Here is an 18,433-nt window from a genome sequence, read left to right on the forward strand (position 1 = left end):
AGCATATGCTTTTGTGCTATCTCTGTTGTGCTACAGAAGCACATCACTTACATGCTTAAACACATTAGAAAATGATTTTCAACCATGTAAGAGAAAAGAAGGAACTTAAATTTCTCAACTGATTTTTTTCAGAGGCCACAAAGCCCTAAGAATTTGATCATTCAGGAACTGCACACAACATGATCAAGCACTGTCAGTCAGGATTCCCATGTTGTCATTTGCATTTCTGACAAGCTACTAGGCACACAGATCTATTGCTTTATTGCATTGCTGTCATAATCTTCTTACAGAATATACATGCCTCTTCTTTTCCAATCTGATTCAGAAGCCAAAACCCAAAGAAAAATTTGCAGGTACCTTACCCCTAAAAGTAAACTTGTGAGATTTCTATATAAATGGTCATAAATGCCAGGGAGAAGATAAACCACAGCCAAGTTACTCAGACATCTTTGGTCCAAAGACTAATTTTAAACAGTACAGCTATGAGAACTCAACATAGCAGTTCATTTGAGAAAATGAGAAAAATGTTATCCAGGTGTAATAAAATACATGAGCAAAGTCCGTGAAAGATAAGAAAAGTAAAACCACAGACAAAAGTGTAGTTGCAGAGATGGTTAGCAGTCAGCAGCTTTAATGGAAAAACAATGGAATAAAAAGAATCAGGTCCCTGAGTCCAGCACTGGGTCCTAAGTGCCCTGGCCAGTCTCAGCCTGCGCCTCCACAGAAACTCCTGATGCCTGTGAGTCTGGGTGCTCCTGCCTCCAAGCTCAGGCCCCAGTGTTCACCCCTGGCCTGAGCTATGTCACAGTGTGCCAGTCCCCAGCCTGGTCTCCCCCACAGCCTTCAGACGTATGCTGTAGTTTGTCTCCAGAGCGAGATGGGCTTTAGACACCTGCTACAGCCTCGTATCTCACCTCCTAAGGTTTCTGCCTGGATTCCCAGGATGGATCCTGTGCTTGACTAATTACCTTGACTTGGCCTGCTGAGAGGCCCTGTCATCAGCACCTGCTCTGTCCATTCTGCCCAGGTGCCACAAACTGTGTTAATATTCTTACATTTAATCCAGTAGCATGCTGGTCCTAGACGTCCATGGTTACACCAGTGTAAAATTTCCACACATTCATCTGCAGATCCTGCTTCCAGAGTATCTTCAAGAATAGTAAAAATATCTGAATAAAAATTATACAGGGAGGGAGAACTGCAGGGGATGCAGCCTCCTAAGCAATAATTGTAACAGCAAGAGGACTCAGTAATTTAAGGGAATTATTTGGAGGAGTTTATAGTGGTACCAGAGACATAGTTCATCTGGAAGCAGACATTTTTTCTATTTCACAAAAGAAATTTGCAAACATAGTGAGCAGATGAATTAATTAGTAAGGTTATCAGCATCACCTACCCACCATCAGAGGAGGTCGCCCTGCAGGCTGCCATTCTCACTAGGGCAATACCTCCCACTAGATTTTTTTTACCTAACCTAGACAGCATTTTTAATACTCTCAGTCCTTGCAGCATCAAACTTGCTTATGAAAAAACCCAGAAGTGTGCGGGACTTTGCTAGCAACTACAGAGAGCAAGATGATGTCAGAGCAGAAATTCAGCTCACCGAATGAAAAAATTCCGAGAAGACTTTAAGACATATAATACAAACCCCCTTAAAATGCTCATTTACCTTGCCAAGAGCACACAGTCCACATTTTTGATCTTTCCCAAAATCAGAGCATCCGATGGCTGCAACACAAGCATGTAAGAATGAGTTACCGTTTGACAATCACATTATAAACCTTTACTACCTAAAAATAACTGCAACAGTTACAGAAGAAAATACTGGTTACAATTGTACTCACATTTTCTTGAGCTCAGCTGTGTAATTTGAAATAACAGGTTAGTAAAACAGCCTGGGACAGGAAGATGAAACTTGAAACAGGGAGGATTACCACAAATTTTTTGTGTTCATACAAAAATTAACATTGTAACTCTTTACTTTGGGGTTTGAAACTGTAATACTTTCTAATATATCAAAAGAGTATTTCAAACACAAAAATAGTAGCATGCACATGTTACCATCAAATTGGTTAGCATGACTCACTCTTTCCTGTAAACTTCAGATTCTTTTTGCTAAATAGCTGCCATTCTCTACTAAAGCCCTCTTCCAACATAAAACCCATTTAATCTGTGCTTTTCCATAACACTCGACATTCTCTTCTCTGTCCCCTTTCTAACTGGGGCTCGCAGTAGGGTGTGAAGAGTTCTAGATTCCTCCAACCCATCCCTCACTCAACTCTAGCTTCCTGAAAAACTCTCTCTTCCCTGCTGCTGGGAGTCCTGCTTTTGGGAAATGAAATGTGATATAACAGAGAAATTCTGGTACATAAGTGGCAGAAGCAGTGTTGTACCTGCTCAGCCCAGGGACTTCTCTTACAGCTACGCCACAAGAAAATACAATCTTCCTGACTACCAACCAGCCAGGACAACAGAGCATTTTGATTTTAGCTGTCCAGCTGAAATGTGTACCTTGCCACGGAGACGCGTCATCCTGCCCATGACAGGCAGCCTCCAAGTCATCAACCGCCACTACAATAAATTAACTGCTCTGTGGGCTGTGTTCTGCTCCTGGCCTTCAGGGATCTGAAATATACTATGCTATAGCTTTCCTTTTTGTTAAAACAGCTACTAACAACACAAAGGTTTATTTGCTGATCACAAGTTTGCAAGTGTCTTGACTCACACATTTGCACTTAGAAATGTTCTGCAGGCAGCTACTTGACAGAAAAGAAACAAAATTATAATGGTAGATGCAAGATTTCAATTAGCATTTATTTTACAGCTGTTGATTTTATTATACACTTGAAAATTTGCAGAGGTTGACAATGAAGTGATATGGGAGCCCCATGTTAAAGATACCCATTTCTAAAAAAAAAAAATCACCTTCTACTTCCTGTTGCACTGCTCTTTTTGGTAATTAGTCATTTGAAAGCTCTCTAAAGCACCATAACTTACTCAATCACCAAGGCTGAAATTCTGGCAGACACCTACTACTTATTTTTTAAAAAAATGGAACATACCAGAACATTTACGTTTAAAAAAGTAGTTATTCTGCCTTCTTTTTTTCTTTTTTTTTCAAGTATCAATTTAATATTAAACTATTGATATTTAAGCATTTAATCGTTACATTACATACACTCTTCTCAAACAAACATGGCTTTAAGAGTGAAATTTCACATAGGGCAAAAGCCTTGCTGCCTAGCGGCCACAGCAACTCACCATTGCAATATTCCATAACAAGGAAGGTTCACAAAAATTAACATTTGGGATTTTGTTTTGTTTACACACATTTGCTGTGTTAAGTAATAAGCATTTATTAAAATTGGGGACTTAAGTCCCCAAAAGACTACAAAAATACTCTTAAAAACTAAAGAGGATTTCCAGTAAAAGTTCTTGCCTCATATCAAAAAGGTCAGCAAATTAAAGACTGAGCTCTTTGCTTTGTAAGTTACAGATTCAAGTTTATTCCAAGAGGTAGATTTAAGTTTATACCCATTTTCAAAAGACTTGGGGTAGTTTGATATTCATTTCCATCACAGAACGCCACTGAATTCTGGCATTCATTGACGATGCAGAAAGAACATAATAGCTTTGAAATTCACAGGCTTCAAAATCTAGTTGCTGCAGCCAGGGTTTCCTTCCCTATCTGCTCATATCCCAGCACTTCAAAAGGCTTAGGATGGTTGTGTAAGAGTCTGGCTGACACCTTTGCACTGATTTCCACAAAATGCATTCTGCACATTTCCACGTGATATACTGAATCTTTTTGGCACATGATTTCTAGAAAAATGGAAGAGAAAAAGAAATACTTGGAACAAAGAGACCGCTGCTAAATGATGAGTGGACAGTTTAAGAAATTAACTGTAGATACTGCATCATGCTTCATTAAAAGACATTAAATAAATATCACACAATCACAGAATTATTAGGGTTGGAAAAGACCTGTAGGGATCTGTTAGTCCAGCCTTCCTGCCAAGGCAGGCTCGCCTAGAGCAGGTTACACAGGCACACATCCTGGTGGGGGTTTGAGTGTCTCCAGCAAGGGAGGCTCCATAACCTCATTGAGCAGCCTGTTTCAGTGCCCTGCCACCCTCAATGTAAAGAAATTCTTCCTCATATTGTGTTTTAATTTACAGCCATTACTGCTTATCCTGTCACTGAGCACCACTGAAAACAGTCTGGTACCATCTGCTGGGCACCCACCATTAAAATATTTATATGTACTGACAAGATCCCGTCTCAGTCTTCTCTTTTCTGGACTAAGAAGGCCCAGCTTCTGCAGTCTCTCCTTGTAAGAGAGACGCTCCAGACCCTGAATCCAGACCCTGAATCACCTCTATGGCTCTGCCAGACCCTTTCCAGTAGCTCCTTGTCTTTCTTGTACTGAGGAGCCCAGAACTCAACACAGCACTCCAGATGTAGCCTCACCAGGGCTAGGGAGAGGGGGAATCACAGCCCTTGACCTGCTGGCCACACTCTAGCTGCTGAACCCCATGACAGCATTGGGTTCACCCTAACTGCAAGGGTGAACTTGTCATCCACCACCGCAGGTTCTTCTCCACAAAGCTGCTTTCCAGCAGGTCAGCCCCCATCTGTGCTGGTACTTGGGGTTATTCCCACCCCAGATGGGAATTCAACCCCAGGTGTAGGATTCTTAACTTGTCCTTGTTAAATCCCATTAGGTTTCTCTATGCCCAGTTCTCCAGACTAAGGTCCCTCTGAGTGGCAGAAAAGCCTCTAAGTGTGTCAACCACTCCCCCCAGTTTTGTGACATCTGCAAACTGGCTCAAGGTTCATTCTATCCCTTCATCCAGGTTGCTCATAAAGAGATTGAATAGCTGGACCAACTACTGATATGTGCATAAAGTTATAGAAACAGACATTTCAAACTACGTGTTAACCAGGTAACATAGCTAATGTATACTTCCATTCTGCTTTCTTTCTCCCACTACTTCTTTCCAAGTGCTGTACCTCTCTACTATTATCTCAGTCACAGCCAGGAGTGATGATAAAATAATAAAAACTTTCAATGGAACAATTTGAAGTCAAAGCTCTAGTACTGTATTTTAAAAGGATAATTTAATAAAAAGGTCCAATAAAAATCTCAAACATTAAAATTTCATAAATGTCTTTAACTACTTCACTCTTCACAAAATACAAGTCAGATATATATTACTCATTGTTGCAAAACAGAAAAGAAAGAATAGAACCTCGGGCAATTAATCCCAAATTATTACAATAACAAAAAATTGGAATAAATCCCCTTTGTCTATAATGTAAATATGCATAAAGTACCGTTCATGTGTTGTCTACAGAATTCATTTTTCCCTTGATCTCACCTCAGAGGCTAGTTGGAACAGAAAACAGAAAGAATACAGAACACTCATGATGCAAAAGTACTTCAGAGATTCTGCAAGCCTCCATTCAACCTGTGAGCTAGTTTAGGAACCAAACAATGTACATTGTTTTGGGGAGGTAGAAGATGAGCTTAAGTATTATGTTACGCGGTCAGGTTTTCCTGATGCAATCAAAATACGCCCAAATGAAAGGTGGAATTGCCCCCTGCTTTGTTTGCCTGATATATTTATGACCTGAAAAAAACACGGAGCCCCTAGAATAATTTTCTAAAGTGGGAAGATCTCTTGCCCACCTAGGAAGGTGATTCAGAATCAAGATCCATCATACAGAAAGGAAGAGAATCTAACTGAAAATATATTCTGAACAAAGCTTTTTAGGAGCTTCAAAATTCAACGATGAAGATAAAATTGCTTGGAACAGCATCTATTATCCTGTAGGAGACTAATATTTTCCATATCTGCCCCAAGGTTTTGGGGCATTTCCCATAGAATACCAAATTTTTGATGTACTGAAAATGGTGGAAGACAAGGAGAAAAGACAGCTGGAATATTAAGAGCTGTAAGCTTACTCAGTTTTTTTAAAAAACTATTGTTCTGCATTTTCACTATTACTAATATAACTTGATAGATCATAGAGGACCAATGCCAACATAGAGAACAGCAAAAAACTGTCGTAATAGTTTCCTTCAAACTTTTCATTTTTCCCACATTCCCTATGCAAAATTTTGTAGTTAAATGATTCTTACTATTCAACAATGCCAAAGCAGAAGGCAATTAAAGGACTCCGTATGAAGAAAATGAAAGCTATTATTCATCTTTTAAAAGAAAAGAAAAAGCATTTTTCATTAGAGAAAAATTTATTTTGCTGCTGTCAAGTGTCAATGGTCCCAAGGAACATCTACTCCAGAAAGCTTTTCAAACACCTTTTGGCAGAAGTCTCCTTGCCTAGAAACTTAAGAATTAAAGATTTAAGCGAAGTGGAATTGTATGCTTCGCATTTTTACCTGACAGAAGCAAATGGACATCATTCTAGTAACTATGCCTTGCAATTTTCCTTCCTTCATTCCTTCATTCTCATTCTTCCTAGTTTAGCTTGAACTAAATAGGTTGATGTTTAATCTCTGTTTCTCTCAGGAAATCAAAGACCACAAAGTTCCAAAATTTATTTAAATTAAGCCCTTCACTTCTTAACATTTCAGGCAGATTATCTCTTTACTGATTTCACAGCTCTATGAAAAAGTATCTTTATGGCAGAAAAGTCCCATTTTGGTTTTTTCCAGTAACAATCAAGAACAAAACATACCTTTAGGAAAAAATAGTAAAAAACCATAAACTTCTAAACTTTTCCAGGCACACTTAAATAAAAATAGAACTGCCCTCCTGCATTCAGCAATAGCTGTTCCTCTCAACTATGTAGCTCTAAAATGAGTGGTAGGTTGTGTAACACCTCCTTCCTGAATACTAAACAGTCTCAGCAGCAAAGTAAGTGAATATTGATCCACCTAATAATACTAATTGAACTTGAGTCTTTTTTCTGCTTCAATCAAAATCCATAGTACTTTATGCAACTGCAACTTGTGGACTAAGCTCTGCACATCTTACACTAAGGCTAATCCATCAGCTGCTGAACTGGAAACTGCATTCAGTCGCTGAAGTTAATGTGATTCTATAGAGGAGGTAATCTACATAAAACAACCATCAGGTCCATGGCCTGATTATCAGAAGTTCAGATCTGCAGAGAGAAAGAAGGAAGACAGGCCATTACAGGTAAAAGGATAAAAGCTTCCTGTTTGGCTGTGCTGTCCTCTTTGACTGACTGACTCCATTAAGGTCAGCTTAACAGTCCCAGTTGAACTCAGGTCATTATCTCTAATTCAGGCTTGGATTCATACCATGGTATCTCAGTTCTATTGTCATCCCCCTCACACAAAGAAAAAATATTCATGAGCTCTTTTTTTTTAAGTTCAGTCTATGCTAAATGTGTAACATGCAGGCTCAGACACAGGCAGTCCATTGATCAAGGTCTGTCACTATCCACAATAGGCACCAATATTAATTTTCTGCTATATATGTGCATTCTGTAAAGAAAACAGAATAAAAACCCCACTAGATAAGCTACTTACTAGTTAAAAAAATAGTAAAAAAGCCTTCTATTCTGACCAAAGGTGCATGGCTGATGAAGATTATTCCACTCCTTTGTGCAGGAGCCATCCTAAAATATTCCTACTCTTCCCAGGAATACTGGACCCTAATGTAGGCCACTTACTGCACTGCAGAATTTGCATTCCCCACATCCTGTGGCACCTCAATGCTGTAACAGAACAGACCTTCAAATGCTGTGCTGCCACTGTGCCCTTAACTCTGATCTGAACAGAACCCTGTGAGGGAGAAGTGTTCCATCTGTCCTAGACAGGAAAGCTTCAGTTGATATCTGCAACAAGCATAGTATTACTTCTGCTTTGTCAGCAGTCTCCAAACACATCCATGCTGTGATGAATATCCGTGATTCCCAAGAAACAGGGAATGCAATGGCGACTGGTTTGGTTTAGCCAGTGGATTCTCCTTCAGACCAAAGATTGCTGCTTTTGGAAACCAGAGTATAGAAAACAGAGGAGGTAAGTTCCCTTCATTCTATTACAATTTGTTAACTAATTCTGAAAGAGGATGGCAAAGTCAAATGCATTCTTCTGATTATGTTTTCACTTCCTTTAATATACTTCCCCTTCCTAATGGTGTGGATACAACCTCTTCTTGCTCTTTACACTCCATTTTAAACCATTTCAATCACACACCATACCACTGGGTTTTCTGGCAAGCTTCCAGCCACAAAATAGCACTTGTTACCAGATTTTTTTGTATGCACACCAGCATACACTGGTAGACTGCGTAAAATATAATTTCAATGGAAATTATAAAGCATCTAGACTCCCCATGTCCTACGACATGATTACCTAAGAACCAATCCTTTTATGAGTTTCGTGTGACAACTAGAACATCACTCCCCCTTGACTTCCTGCCTATAAACCTCCTTCATCCTTTGTCTTGTCTGTTTGTACTATAAACGCTTTGTGCTAGGAATTATCCTTCAAAACGCACCCAGTGCTGTGTATAGAGCAACACCCCTAGCCAGCACTCCCTTCTACTAAGGAAAAGGATAGAAGCAATGTAAAGGAGAATTGTTCAGGTGTACCAGTCTCACAAACACAGTTTCAGAGCTTAATTTTAAAATAATTTTCAAATTATGGCTATAAGCATGATCTTACATTGTCATGTAAAACACAATTCATTAGTTACAGAGAAAATGGTTTCTCATATACCTCAAAGGAGAGTTTTCTGCAATTCAGAAAGGTGACAGATAATACAGTTCACGCACCAGTACAAATTTGAAAGAGAGGGTTTATCCCTTGATTGTAAATTCAGCAGTGAGTTTCTAAATTCATCCAATCTACAAATGAGTAAAGGTATAGTCTCCTTTGCACATCATCTTTGCAGTAATACTTTGTTTTTACAACGTAAGAATCCCACAATACATAGCAACTAAAAACAGTTGTGCCAGCACCTGCTTTATACATTCATTTACCAGTCTGAAAATTCTTAAAGCATACAAACATCTTGAGAATTGGAAAAAACTTTCAGTAATAAATAAAAAGGTTATACAGACCTTGCCATAAGGAGTGTCAACATACTTTTCTGTTCTTCCTTCTAAGATATCCGGATCATCCAGGCCAGTTCCACCTATAATTCCAATCTTATACAGAAAGTACATATTAGTCTTCTTGCAATTCACATTTAACAGCATGCTTAAAAAACTAACCAGGCAGCTACAAAATGTATCTTCTTCTCAAGATGAGAGTAGACAACAGATCAACAAAGCATAATATGCCCACCACACTCTTCCAGAATGCAAACTTCAAATACCTGATTTTAAACAACTGCATTTAGCTTGCCAATTTCTTACCCCATGATTCTCCTCTTTAAGATACCAAATAAAAAAAAAAAAAAGATGTGCCAGTAAATATTTATATCCAGTATAAAAGTTAAGACTATTTGGGAATGCCTGCAATGAGTGAGAAATAGATGTAGAAAGCCCATTAAAACAAAGGCTTTTTGTTTATATAGACAAAAAGTCTCACATATAACCACCATACTGAATATCAGGCTGCCATGGTTTTAAGCCCAGCTGGAAGTTAAGCCACTTGCTCAAACTCCACTGCTTTCCTCCTACATTCTGGTGGAATGGGGAGTGGAATCCAAGTAAAACTTGTATGTTGGTATAAGAAAAGCTTAATAACTGAAAATAAAGTAAAACATTATAATAAGGGTAAATTATAGTAATAATAATAAAAAAGGGAAAAACTAGTGATGCCCAATACAATTCTTGTGCACCCACTGACTAATGCCAGACCCCATTCCCAAATGCAGAATGGCCACTCTCTGGGTAACTCCCTCTGTTTATATAATGGGCATGACATTCCATGGTGTGGAATATCCTTTCAAACAGTTTAGGTCACCTGTCCCAGCTATGCTCCCTCCCAGTTTTGCATATCCCCCCCACTCCCTCCCTGGCATAGCATGAGACAGGGAAAAAAGAAGTCCTTGATTTAGGATAAATATGACTCAGCAAAACCCAAAACATCAGTGTGTTATCAACACCATTCTCATTCTGAATCCAAAACACACCACTGGAACAGCTATTGAGGGGAAATTAACTTTACTATAGCTGTAACCATGACACAGGCATTTCTATAAGGTATTATACCTCCAAAAGAAAGAAAAGTTTGTGGGAAAAATTTAGTCTTTTGTGCTGATGCAACAAAATCTAAGAGGTTTCCCAACTAAAATCCCTGTTGTGTTTTGATTTGCCTATGATTGCATATTCCAGCTAAGAAAAATGCATCTGATTTTTCTTGTTTCTAGTTCACCATTGAAAAGTAACTTGGTTTTTGTCTCTGTAGGGATAATTAGATTTTTAATCAAGTCAAGATTTTTCTTGAGTTCAGAACACTTGTAACTCTTCAGATGGAATTGTTATTGTCAAGCTTTTCACAACTGAAAGCTCAGTAATGGTACTTAAAAGTGGTGTCACCATTTATCACACATAGAGAAAATGAGTGCTTCTTTTTTGTCTTCAATGTGATCAGTTGTTGCAAAGTTCGTATCACTTTCAAGTTGAATACATATCATGACTGATTTGCCTTGATTTACCTTTCTGACGTAACTTATTACCACAAAGACTGAAAACTTCTCAAGTAAAACCTCCAGACTTGAACATACCACACCCTCCTTCCACAACACACAGAGAGCTGCCTCTTACTCCAGCTTTTTCTTATTTTCACATTCCTAGAGACCCCATCCGTTCAACCACTGTATTAACTGGCTCATTAAGCACTTTTCAACAAGCAGAGGCTCCGTGGTCTTGGTTACATATAAACACCTCTCTGACAAAGCTTTCCACAGCCTGTGGTATAAACGCTGATACATGAGATGGTTTTAACCGGCCTCCTACTTCCTTCTGCTACCCCCCTGTGGAGCACGAGAAGAAGTGCAAAGGAAAACAGCAGTGCTAACCCACATGCTCCGACCCTGGATACACACACAAGCTTTAGGGAAGACCTAGACCATTGTTTGCAGTAATATTGATGGGTCTGCTCCCGCGTTACTCGTGTTGCTTAGCTATCACAAAGGTTCTAACTTGGATTGCTCATGAAAATCCTGGAAGCTACTACACATTTTAGGATGAATAACAAATTGCCTTAAGAATTGTGAAAGGTATGCAACAGAAACAACCACAAAACTCAAAACCAAGAAAAGACTATCTTTAACACTGTTCATGAATATATTCAGTAAACACTGATGATTGCTACATTGCCAGAGGACAGGACCAAAATGGTGCCTTTTTAATTTTTTTCAATCTAGGGGGAAAAAAAAGGTTCCTTCAGCCACTTTATTGGTTTTAGCTGGGTATAACACTTGTTTTACTAGTGTCCTATGACTCAGTATTCAAAAGGGAACTGAACTTTTACATCTAGCAAAGTGAAAGTTGCTGGGAGTGAGGAAAAATATGCAATGCTGGAGAGAGCAGCTACAGATGCACAACATAAAAGTTACTTTAGAACTGCAGTGCTTTAAGGTTATTATAAACACAGAGATCCATCACAGTAACAGACTGTTCCTGTACAGAAAGCAGCATGCCTGGCCTGTGGCAGCATAAGCCTGGTGTGGTTGCTCTCAAATTTGTTCTCAGGCTCCACAACCCAGGGGCTGCAGAAGCATCAATATGTACTTTGTCTGCACTGTTCAGTTCCTGAATAAGCTTTTACACCACTAGCCATGCTGTCAGAAACTGCAGACTGCAATGAGCCTGCAAAATATTCACAGCTCCCATGGTGCAGAACCCAAAGCACAGAAGACCTAGACTATGTTGAGTTTGTTCTGCTTTCTTACCCACTGCAAGCTTACCACAGTGGCAGTCTGGACAACCCTCAGGCCACCTGAGGCAACTCTGGCTAGAGAAATACTGGGCTCACTTATAATTCACCGGAGAGCTACGTCAGTGGAAGGAAAGTTAGGCAGCAGAGATTTTTGAAGTAACTGCTTCTCTAATCATGTAAGGTCATTTTGGAGCTGGCAGCTCTAATCCTAAAATTAATTCTACTTGACAATTATTTTTCCTCCAGTTTACATGATCTCCAGAAATACTATTTGTATTTGGGAACTAGACAGAAAAATCTGATTCTATACTAAATTCTGCTTTCCAAACCTTCTAGTGAATTATCAAAATGAATGCAAATGCTCTAGGCTCAGTGGGAGGCATACCCTATGTCCTGGCTCTGGCCAGGACAGGATTCATTTTTGCAGTAGTCTGGGAGGGCCTTGACTAGAACCTGGAGGTTATTTTACATGACTCTGTATCATTTTCCAAAAACAGGGGAAGGGGCCCCAGGTCAGGGTAGCATGACAATTGGGTATTTTTAGGCTCTGCACAGTGGTGAGCAGTTGCATATAAACTGCTCATCTCTTTCGTTTACATAGTTGTTTTTACTGTTTGTTTTCTTATCTCATTGTTGTTTCCAGTAAATTGTTCTTATCTCAACCCATGATCTTCACCTTTTGTGCCTCCAACTCTCCTCTCATTCTGCTGCAGGGGATGGGGAGATGTGTGGTTTGGAATGGTTTCAGTGGGAACAGTAAATGGGAGAGCATCATGTCTAAACCACAACACCCCCGTCAGGGGCACTGACTTCTATTCCCAGCTACCAGCCCAGGAGCTGAACATATGGGAAGGCAGAGAGGATGTGACCAAGGAAGAACAAGTTTCGCCTTTCCTCAAAAGCCAGAGAACTGACCTCACACCTAGGAATGACTTCAAGAATGGAAATATGTAAGACTGTATTCTCCATTCCAGACTTTGCATCCTACAAAGGGACACAAAGGATATAACTTGCAAAATTTAGCGGAGCCTGCATCAAAGGTTATCTGGAATTAAATCTCAAGTAAAACGGCATTACAAAAGAGTGAATCTCAGTGGGATGAAGAGCAACAGAAGTGAAACCTAACAAAAAGTTATCACACCAGTAACTACAAAAATAAAACTCATTTCCCTGTCAAAGTCCAAGTAAAAATCACACTGAAGTGTATGCCTTCATGTGGTGTTTGGTGAACTTCTCCAAGGTTTAAACCAAAGGCATAGAGGTATCAGTGCAGTAACAGCCTACATTTGTTCATCATGAACAAGTCTTAATTACTAGTACATGGCACGATCACCTGTGGGCCTTTTGACAACGAACCACCAACAAACCGTTCTGTATTCCTCTCTTCTGTTTTGGGGATACTGAGAAAAGGATGAGGATGGCATTATGAATAATTTTGCTTAAAAGGAGATAAACTTCGAGCTGCGTATAAGTTACACTTAAGAGAATAAACCTGTCCACTGAAGACAGGTTCTAACTATTTTCTACACCCAAAAGGACTGGGATTTTTCTACTTCATGGCAGAAAAATAATGCACAGTTTGTGAAAACTCAAATTTCAGCCTGAGCCTGTTCGCCCCTGGTGCTATCAGCGCTCTAAGCAGCTCTTCAAACACGCAGGAAATGAGTCTAAAGAGAGGAAGTGTTGCACTCCTTACTTCTGCCAAAGCTTAGAGTTCCATGCACGTTTAAAAACAGAGCCCACAGCTACAGACCCGCCACGATCCCTCTCACTGACAAATCCAACACAGCGCACACGGTCAGATACTCGGAAAAAGGAGATTTCTCCCGGGGGGAAAAAAAAAAAAAAAAAAAAAAATTAAACGTTGTCTCTTCCGTGTCGGCCGCGGTCGCCCCTGCACGGGCCTGGGCTCGGGAGCGCTCGGGCGGGCGCCGCCCCCAGCAGCGGTACCGCCGCGCTCCCGAGCCCGCTCCCGACAGGCGGCGCAAGCAGGAGGGTGGGAAGGCGGCAGGAAGCGGGGAAAGACGCAGCGGGCAGGAGGGAGGGAAGGAGGTAGGAAGGAAGCAAGCAAGCAAAGAAGGCAGCGCCGAGAGGGCAGCGGCACGGCCCCCGCCATCCCGCTCCCGCAGCCGCCGCGAGACGGCGGCAGGGAGGGTTCGCGGGCGGCGGCGGACGCCACCACCGCCCGCCTGAGGCGCCACTGGCGGAAGCGCGCTTACCTTCACAGGCACCGAGGCGGCGGCGGCGGCGGCCATGCTGGCGGGAGGGCGGGGCGGTGCCGCGGGGGCCGCGCTCGGCCCGCCGAGGGAGGGCGCTCCGGCCGCCAGGGGGCAGCAGCCGCCCGCGCCGCGGCCCGCGGGCGGCGCGGAGCGGGGAGCGCCGCGCCGTGAGGGCAGCGGGAGCCCTGGCGGGCCGCGGGCCGCGGGCCCGTCTTGCTGGCTTCTTAGTCCTTCCGACCTGCACGCCCCGCGGCGGCTATGGGAGCCTCTGCTGCGTGGAGCCGGGGTGGTGCTGCGGGTGATGTGATGAAAATAGTTTGTTGACTTAAAAGTGCTTACTTAGTGTGCTCAGATTGCCGAGCCCTGCCTCGGCGTCTCTGAAAACATAGTTGTCGGGGGGTCTGTATTTCAGTCAGACCACCTTTCAATATTCCTGGAAACACAGCGGTTTATTTGACTTCCCCCCTCCACAGTTCAAATCCTTGAATTTGTCAGCAGAGGTGGAGCTAAACTGCACCACAAAATCCCTGAAGCATCCTAAAAAACTTAACATGAAGCCAAAAAGTGCCAATTAGCCTTGGACTGCCAGAAATGGCAAAATGAGACCTAAATTCTAGCTCTAACCAACATGAAAATTCCTAATTTAGAATATTTTTGACTAAGTAAATTAGGTTTGTTTTAAATTAAAAAATCTAATTGATTTAGAGTTTTAATGTGCTCTGAATTGAGGATATTGGATATTGTCTTCTCAAGGATTTCTTAACAAGGAATTTGGATATTGTCTTTTCAATATCTGAAAAGATGTCTGAGAACAAACTAGAGCACATTTTGAAAAAAAAAAGTTATTTTTGAAGTACACATACATAGAAAGTGTACACATACATAGAAAGTTTACACACGTTTAGTTCTTCAAGCTAAATAGAGCTTCAAGTGATAGAAAAAGATAAGCACTTTTATTGTGTATTAATAATTAAAAATTTCCTAGCTGTGGTATTTTTCTTGTTGCCGCCAGTCTGTACATTTAGGAGGAACATTTGTTTTACTGTACCATAATCCTATATTTTGAGACACATCAATAGTTTTCATATATTTATGCATTTTATTTCTATAGGTATTACAAATCTATATATTTTTATAAAATGTATAGCTTTCAAAAACAGCCACTATCTTGTTAATTGGAAGTACTTGCTCATAAAAGTGTTTGATATGTTTTCTTTAAAGCAACTTTATTGACTGGAGACACCTTATCCATCCAGGCATGCTATTCTCACATGCCATTTAGTGCTACCTGCCCGTTACAAAACTGTCACACATCTGTTAGAAAATGCAGGCTCAGATTTGTCACCAGACATATGTCCTACATTTTAACTGCTAAGATCTTGAGGGAGTTCCTTGTAGAACGAAAGAAACAGATATTCCCAATAATTTAAGGCAGTAGCAGAGCTGAACTCATGCTTCAGCTGGAATGTGCTCTCTGTGCAGCTTTAAACACTTTTAAACACTTTGTTTTTTGTTCCCTGAGTGCCAGGGATCTTTGTGCGCTGATGGGATGTTTGTTACAAAGACTGAAACTTTCTTACTGCAGGTCAAAATGTAGAGCATACTGATAACAAATTTACTTTGGAAAATCGTGATATAAAGAGAGAAAAAGGACATGAGTGATGCTACATGTTAACTTCTTCAGTTGAAGTTACAATTTTCAGGTGAAGTTGTAGCTAACTTCTTTTATGTCTTCAGTGTGTAACCATAATACCACAATATGAGTGAAAATTACCACGTGTTTCTTGTTCTGTTGAAGGCACATATTCTGCTTTTAGTGTACAGAATCTTTTAACTAATTGTTCTTGCAATTCTTTCTGTTTAATCCTACAATTCTCTGCTGCTGAATTGCTTATAAAAAGCTGTGTCAGTTGTGTTGCAGTATTCATTTTTGACCAAAATTATGTGCAATATATTTGCTATTTGCGTATGAGAGTTTGTGTTGCTTAAATAGTATGAAAGTATTCACTATTTGCATTCTCAGGGACTGGAAGTTTAAAGTTGGTTCTTACTCCTCTTTAAAATGCTCAACTTCATACCTGTGGATTCTCTGATGCTTTGTGTCTTTTGTAGGAGTATTGCTCTGCATAATGGTCTCCATATATCCACATTAAATCTGAACACTGAGCAGCAAGACGAAAAGGCTGCTCATGATGGATTGTTAATGACAAAGGTATTTGGAGAAATGTTGAGCTGGAAGCTCAAAAGAAGCTTCATTAGATGGAGTTTCTGAAGATGGCTGGTCTGAGCAACTGTTTTGGCACAGTCCAGACAATGGATGGACAGCTTGGAATCAGAGTTAGAAAAGGAGCTAAAACACTGCACTCCTGAAGTACCTTTTCACATTTAATACCATGTGAATTCCAGTTTAGCAATTCACTAGAAGGAAAACCTGTATCAATATGAAATTTTGCACTTCTTCAAGTGAGGTGTTTATCAACAATTAGTGAGTTCCCATTACTTATCTTATAACCTAGATTAAGACATACATGTATTTAAGCCTTCAAAATTATTTAACTGATCAGTCACAGGTAAGAAACAGTGCTTTGTGAAATGAACATTTTAAATGCTTTCATTTCTGTACACCATATGCTTTTGATATCTCAGTTTTGAATAGCTTAAAATTAGAATACTGTTATAGGATTGAGAGGTGGAATCCAGTTCAGTGACTGTTCATCAGGAAACCCTAATCTAGAAATCTTTAACACTACCCTTATCATTGTGAGTAGTCAGCTTTCTGCAGCAGCCATTTGAAACTGGAAGCGGGTAACTGAACACCATCCCAACGAAACCAAAATGTTCAGGAAAACAATGAACATAAACTATTAAAAAGACACTTGTTACAGGATTACTAGAAAGGTTGCAATTTCAGTTCACAATTCCATTTGTGGTATTACAGAAAAAAAAACTTAAAATAAAGTGATAGCTTTGTATTTTCCCAGAGATTCCACTTTGTACTTCATATTCTAAATGATGAACTGTAAATCCATTTATCTGAATGAAAAGGAACAGTTAAATGATGTTTCATTTTTTCAAAAATAAAATAAATGCACAATTACTTGGAATCTCTCTGCTTTTATTTCTCAGTATTTCTGTTGGCTTTGTCTCATGGGCAGTGTTTCCTTAGCTGAAGTTAAAATAATGTGTAAAAATAATTTACACATTACACCATTCAAAAAATACAAAAGAACCTTTAGATGAAAATAGGTAATTTAAACCCTGTCCCTCCTGAAGTCAGAATCCTGATGGTAATCAACCTTAACTGTGTTAAGGGGTGCTCAGATTAGCTAGAATGTATCTGTGAGAATGCTCTGAAGACCAAAAGCTCTGTATCATGGTAAAAGGTCTTACTTTTTTTATTACAACAAAAGTGTCTGTAAAGAAATAACAGTGCTGTGTACACATAGCTGAGCTTTGAATTGCTTTTGCTAATGTTACTTCAAAGAAACAGTATTTGCATGAGAGAAGGGAAAATCAAGCTTCAGTCAAGTCCAGTTTACCTTCTCCATTCATTCATGCCAATCTCACTGTCAAGAGTTCCCACTATGCTGTACTGCTTGTAGACTTAGTGGTTTCTGCCCTAAAAGTTCACAGAATGTTTTCAGTAGTCATGGAATACTGCATGCATTAAAAGAAGAATATTCTTTGTCAGACAAAATTTGACCCAAAAAGGAAGCCCATATTTCCCACTTGCTCTTACTGTGAAACTGTCTTTCTCTTTCACATTCCATGTTGCTTTCATCTTTGCTCTGGTATACTGGAAACAATTTTCTGGCCCTTGTCCCCAGAATAATGATTTATTATTTCAACTGACTTAAAAAAAATTCTGTGTTTGGTGTTAGGAAAAATAACTTTTAAAGCATAAATAAGCTTAAGGACTACTGTATGTAAGCATCTGAGTCAGGTTCAGGAAAAAAGTTTCCAACACTTTATTGTGATCCACTACCTAAACTGCTAGTTTATTGTTTCTACAGATGTCTTGTGGAGCAGAGGGTTCTGTGAACCCTCAAAAGCATGCCAGCAAAAGGCTAACTGAGGAAGTTCAAAAGACCTTTAGCAGGAGCTGAAAACATCTGTCTTTACACTGACTCTGCTGTGAGATTGTAACACTTTACGTTGGTCCATCCATTTGTAAAAGAAGCAGTTGGGTTCTCCCTAATTTGAAACAAGTGGAAGTATCTTGAAGGGACCATTTTAGCAAAACAAACATCAGAAAATTCCTTCTCTAGCATGATTTTTTTCACAAGGAGGAACCATGAAGAAGATGACCTCATCATCTTCAAAGCTGAGATATGCTTCTTGTGCACTGAATAACCTTAATTCAATGAAGATTGCAAAGTCCACA

At 40.0% G+C, this 18,433-nt stretch overlaps 1 protein-coding gene across 1 annotated transcript in view; it reads right to left on the reverse strand.

The window, feature by feature from the left end:
* Nucleotides 1–14,110, reverse strand: part of MTAP (methylthioadenosine phosphorylase) — a 33,534-nt gene extending 19,424 nt beyond the window's left edge. The window contains exons 1-3 of the mRNA XM_068177552.1: nt 14,050–14,110; nt 9,061–9,147; nt 1,670–1,728 (exon numbers count right to left, since the gene is read on the reverse strand). Coding sequence (XP_068033653.1) covers nt 1,670–1,728; nt 9,061–9,147; nt 14,050–14,085 — 182 coding nt within the window. The 5' untranslated portion in view covers nt 14,086–14,110. The remainder of the gene's footprint in view (nt 1–1,669; nt 1,729–9,060; nt 9,148–14,049) is intronic.
* Nucleotides 14,111–18,433: the final 4,323 nt, after the last annotated feature.

The sequence above is a fragment of the Anomalospiza imberbis genome, chromosome Z (assembly GCF_031753505.1).
Source record: "Anomalospiza imberbis isolate Cuckoo-Finch-1a 21T00152 chromosome Z, ASM3175350v1, whole genome shotgun sequence".
NCBI lineage: Eukaryota > Metazoa > Chordata > Aves > Passeriformes > Viduidae > Anomalospiza > Anomalospiza imberbis.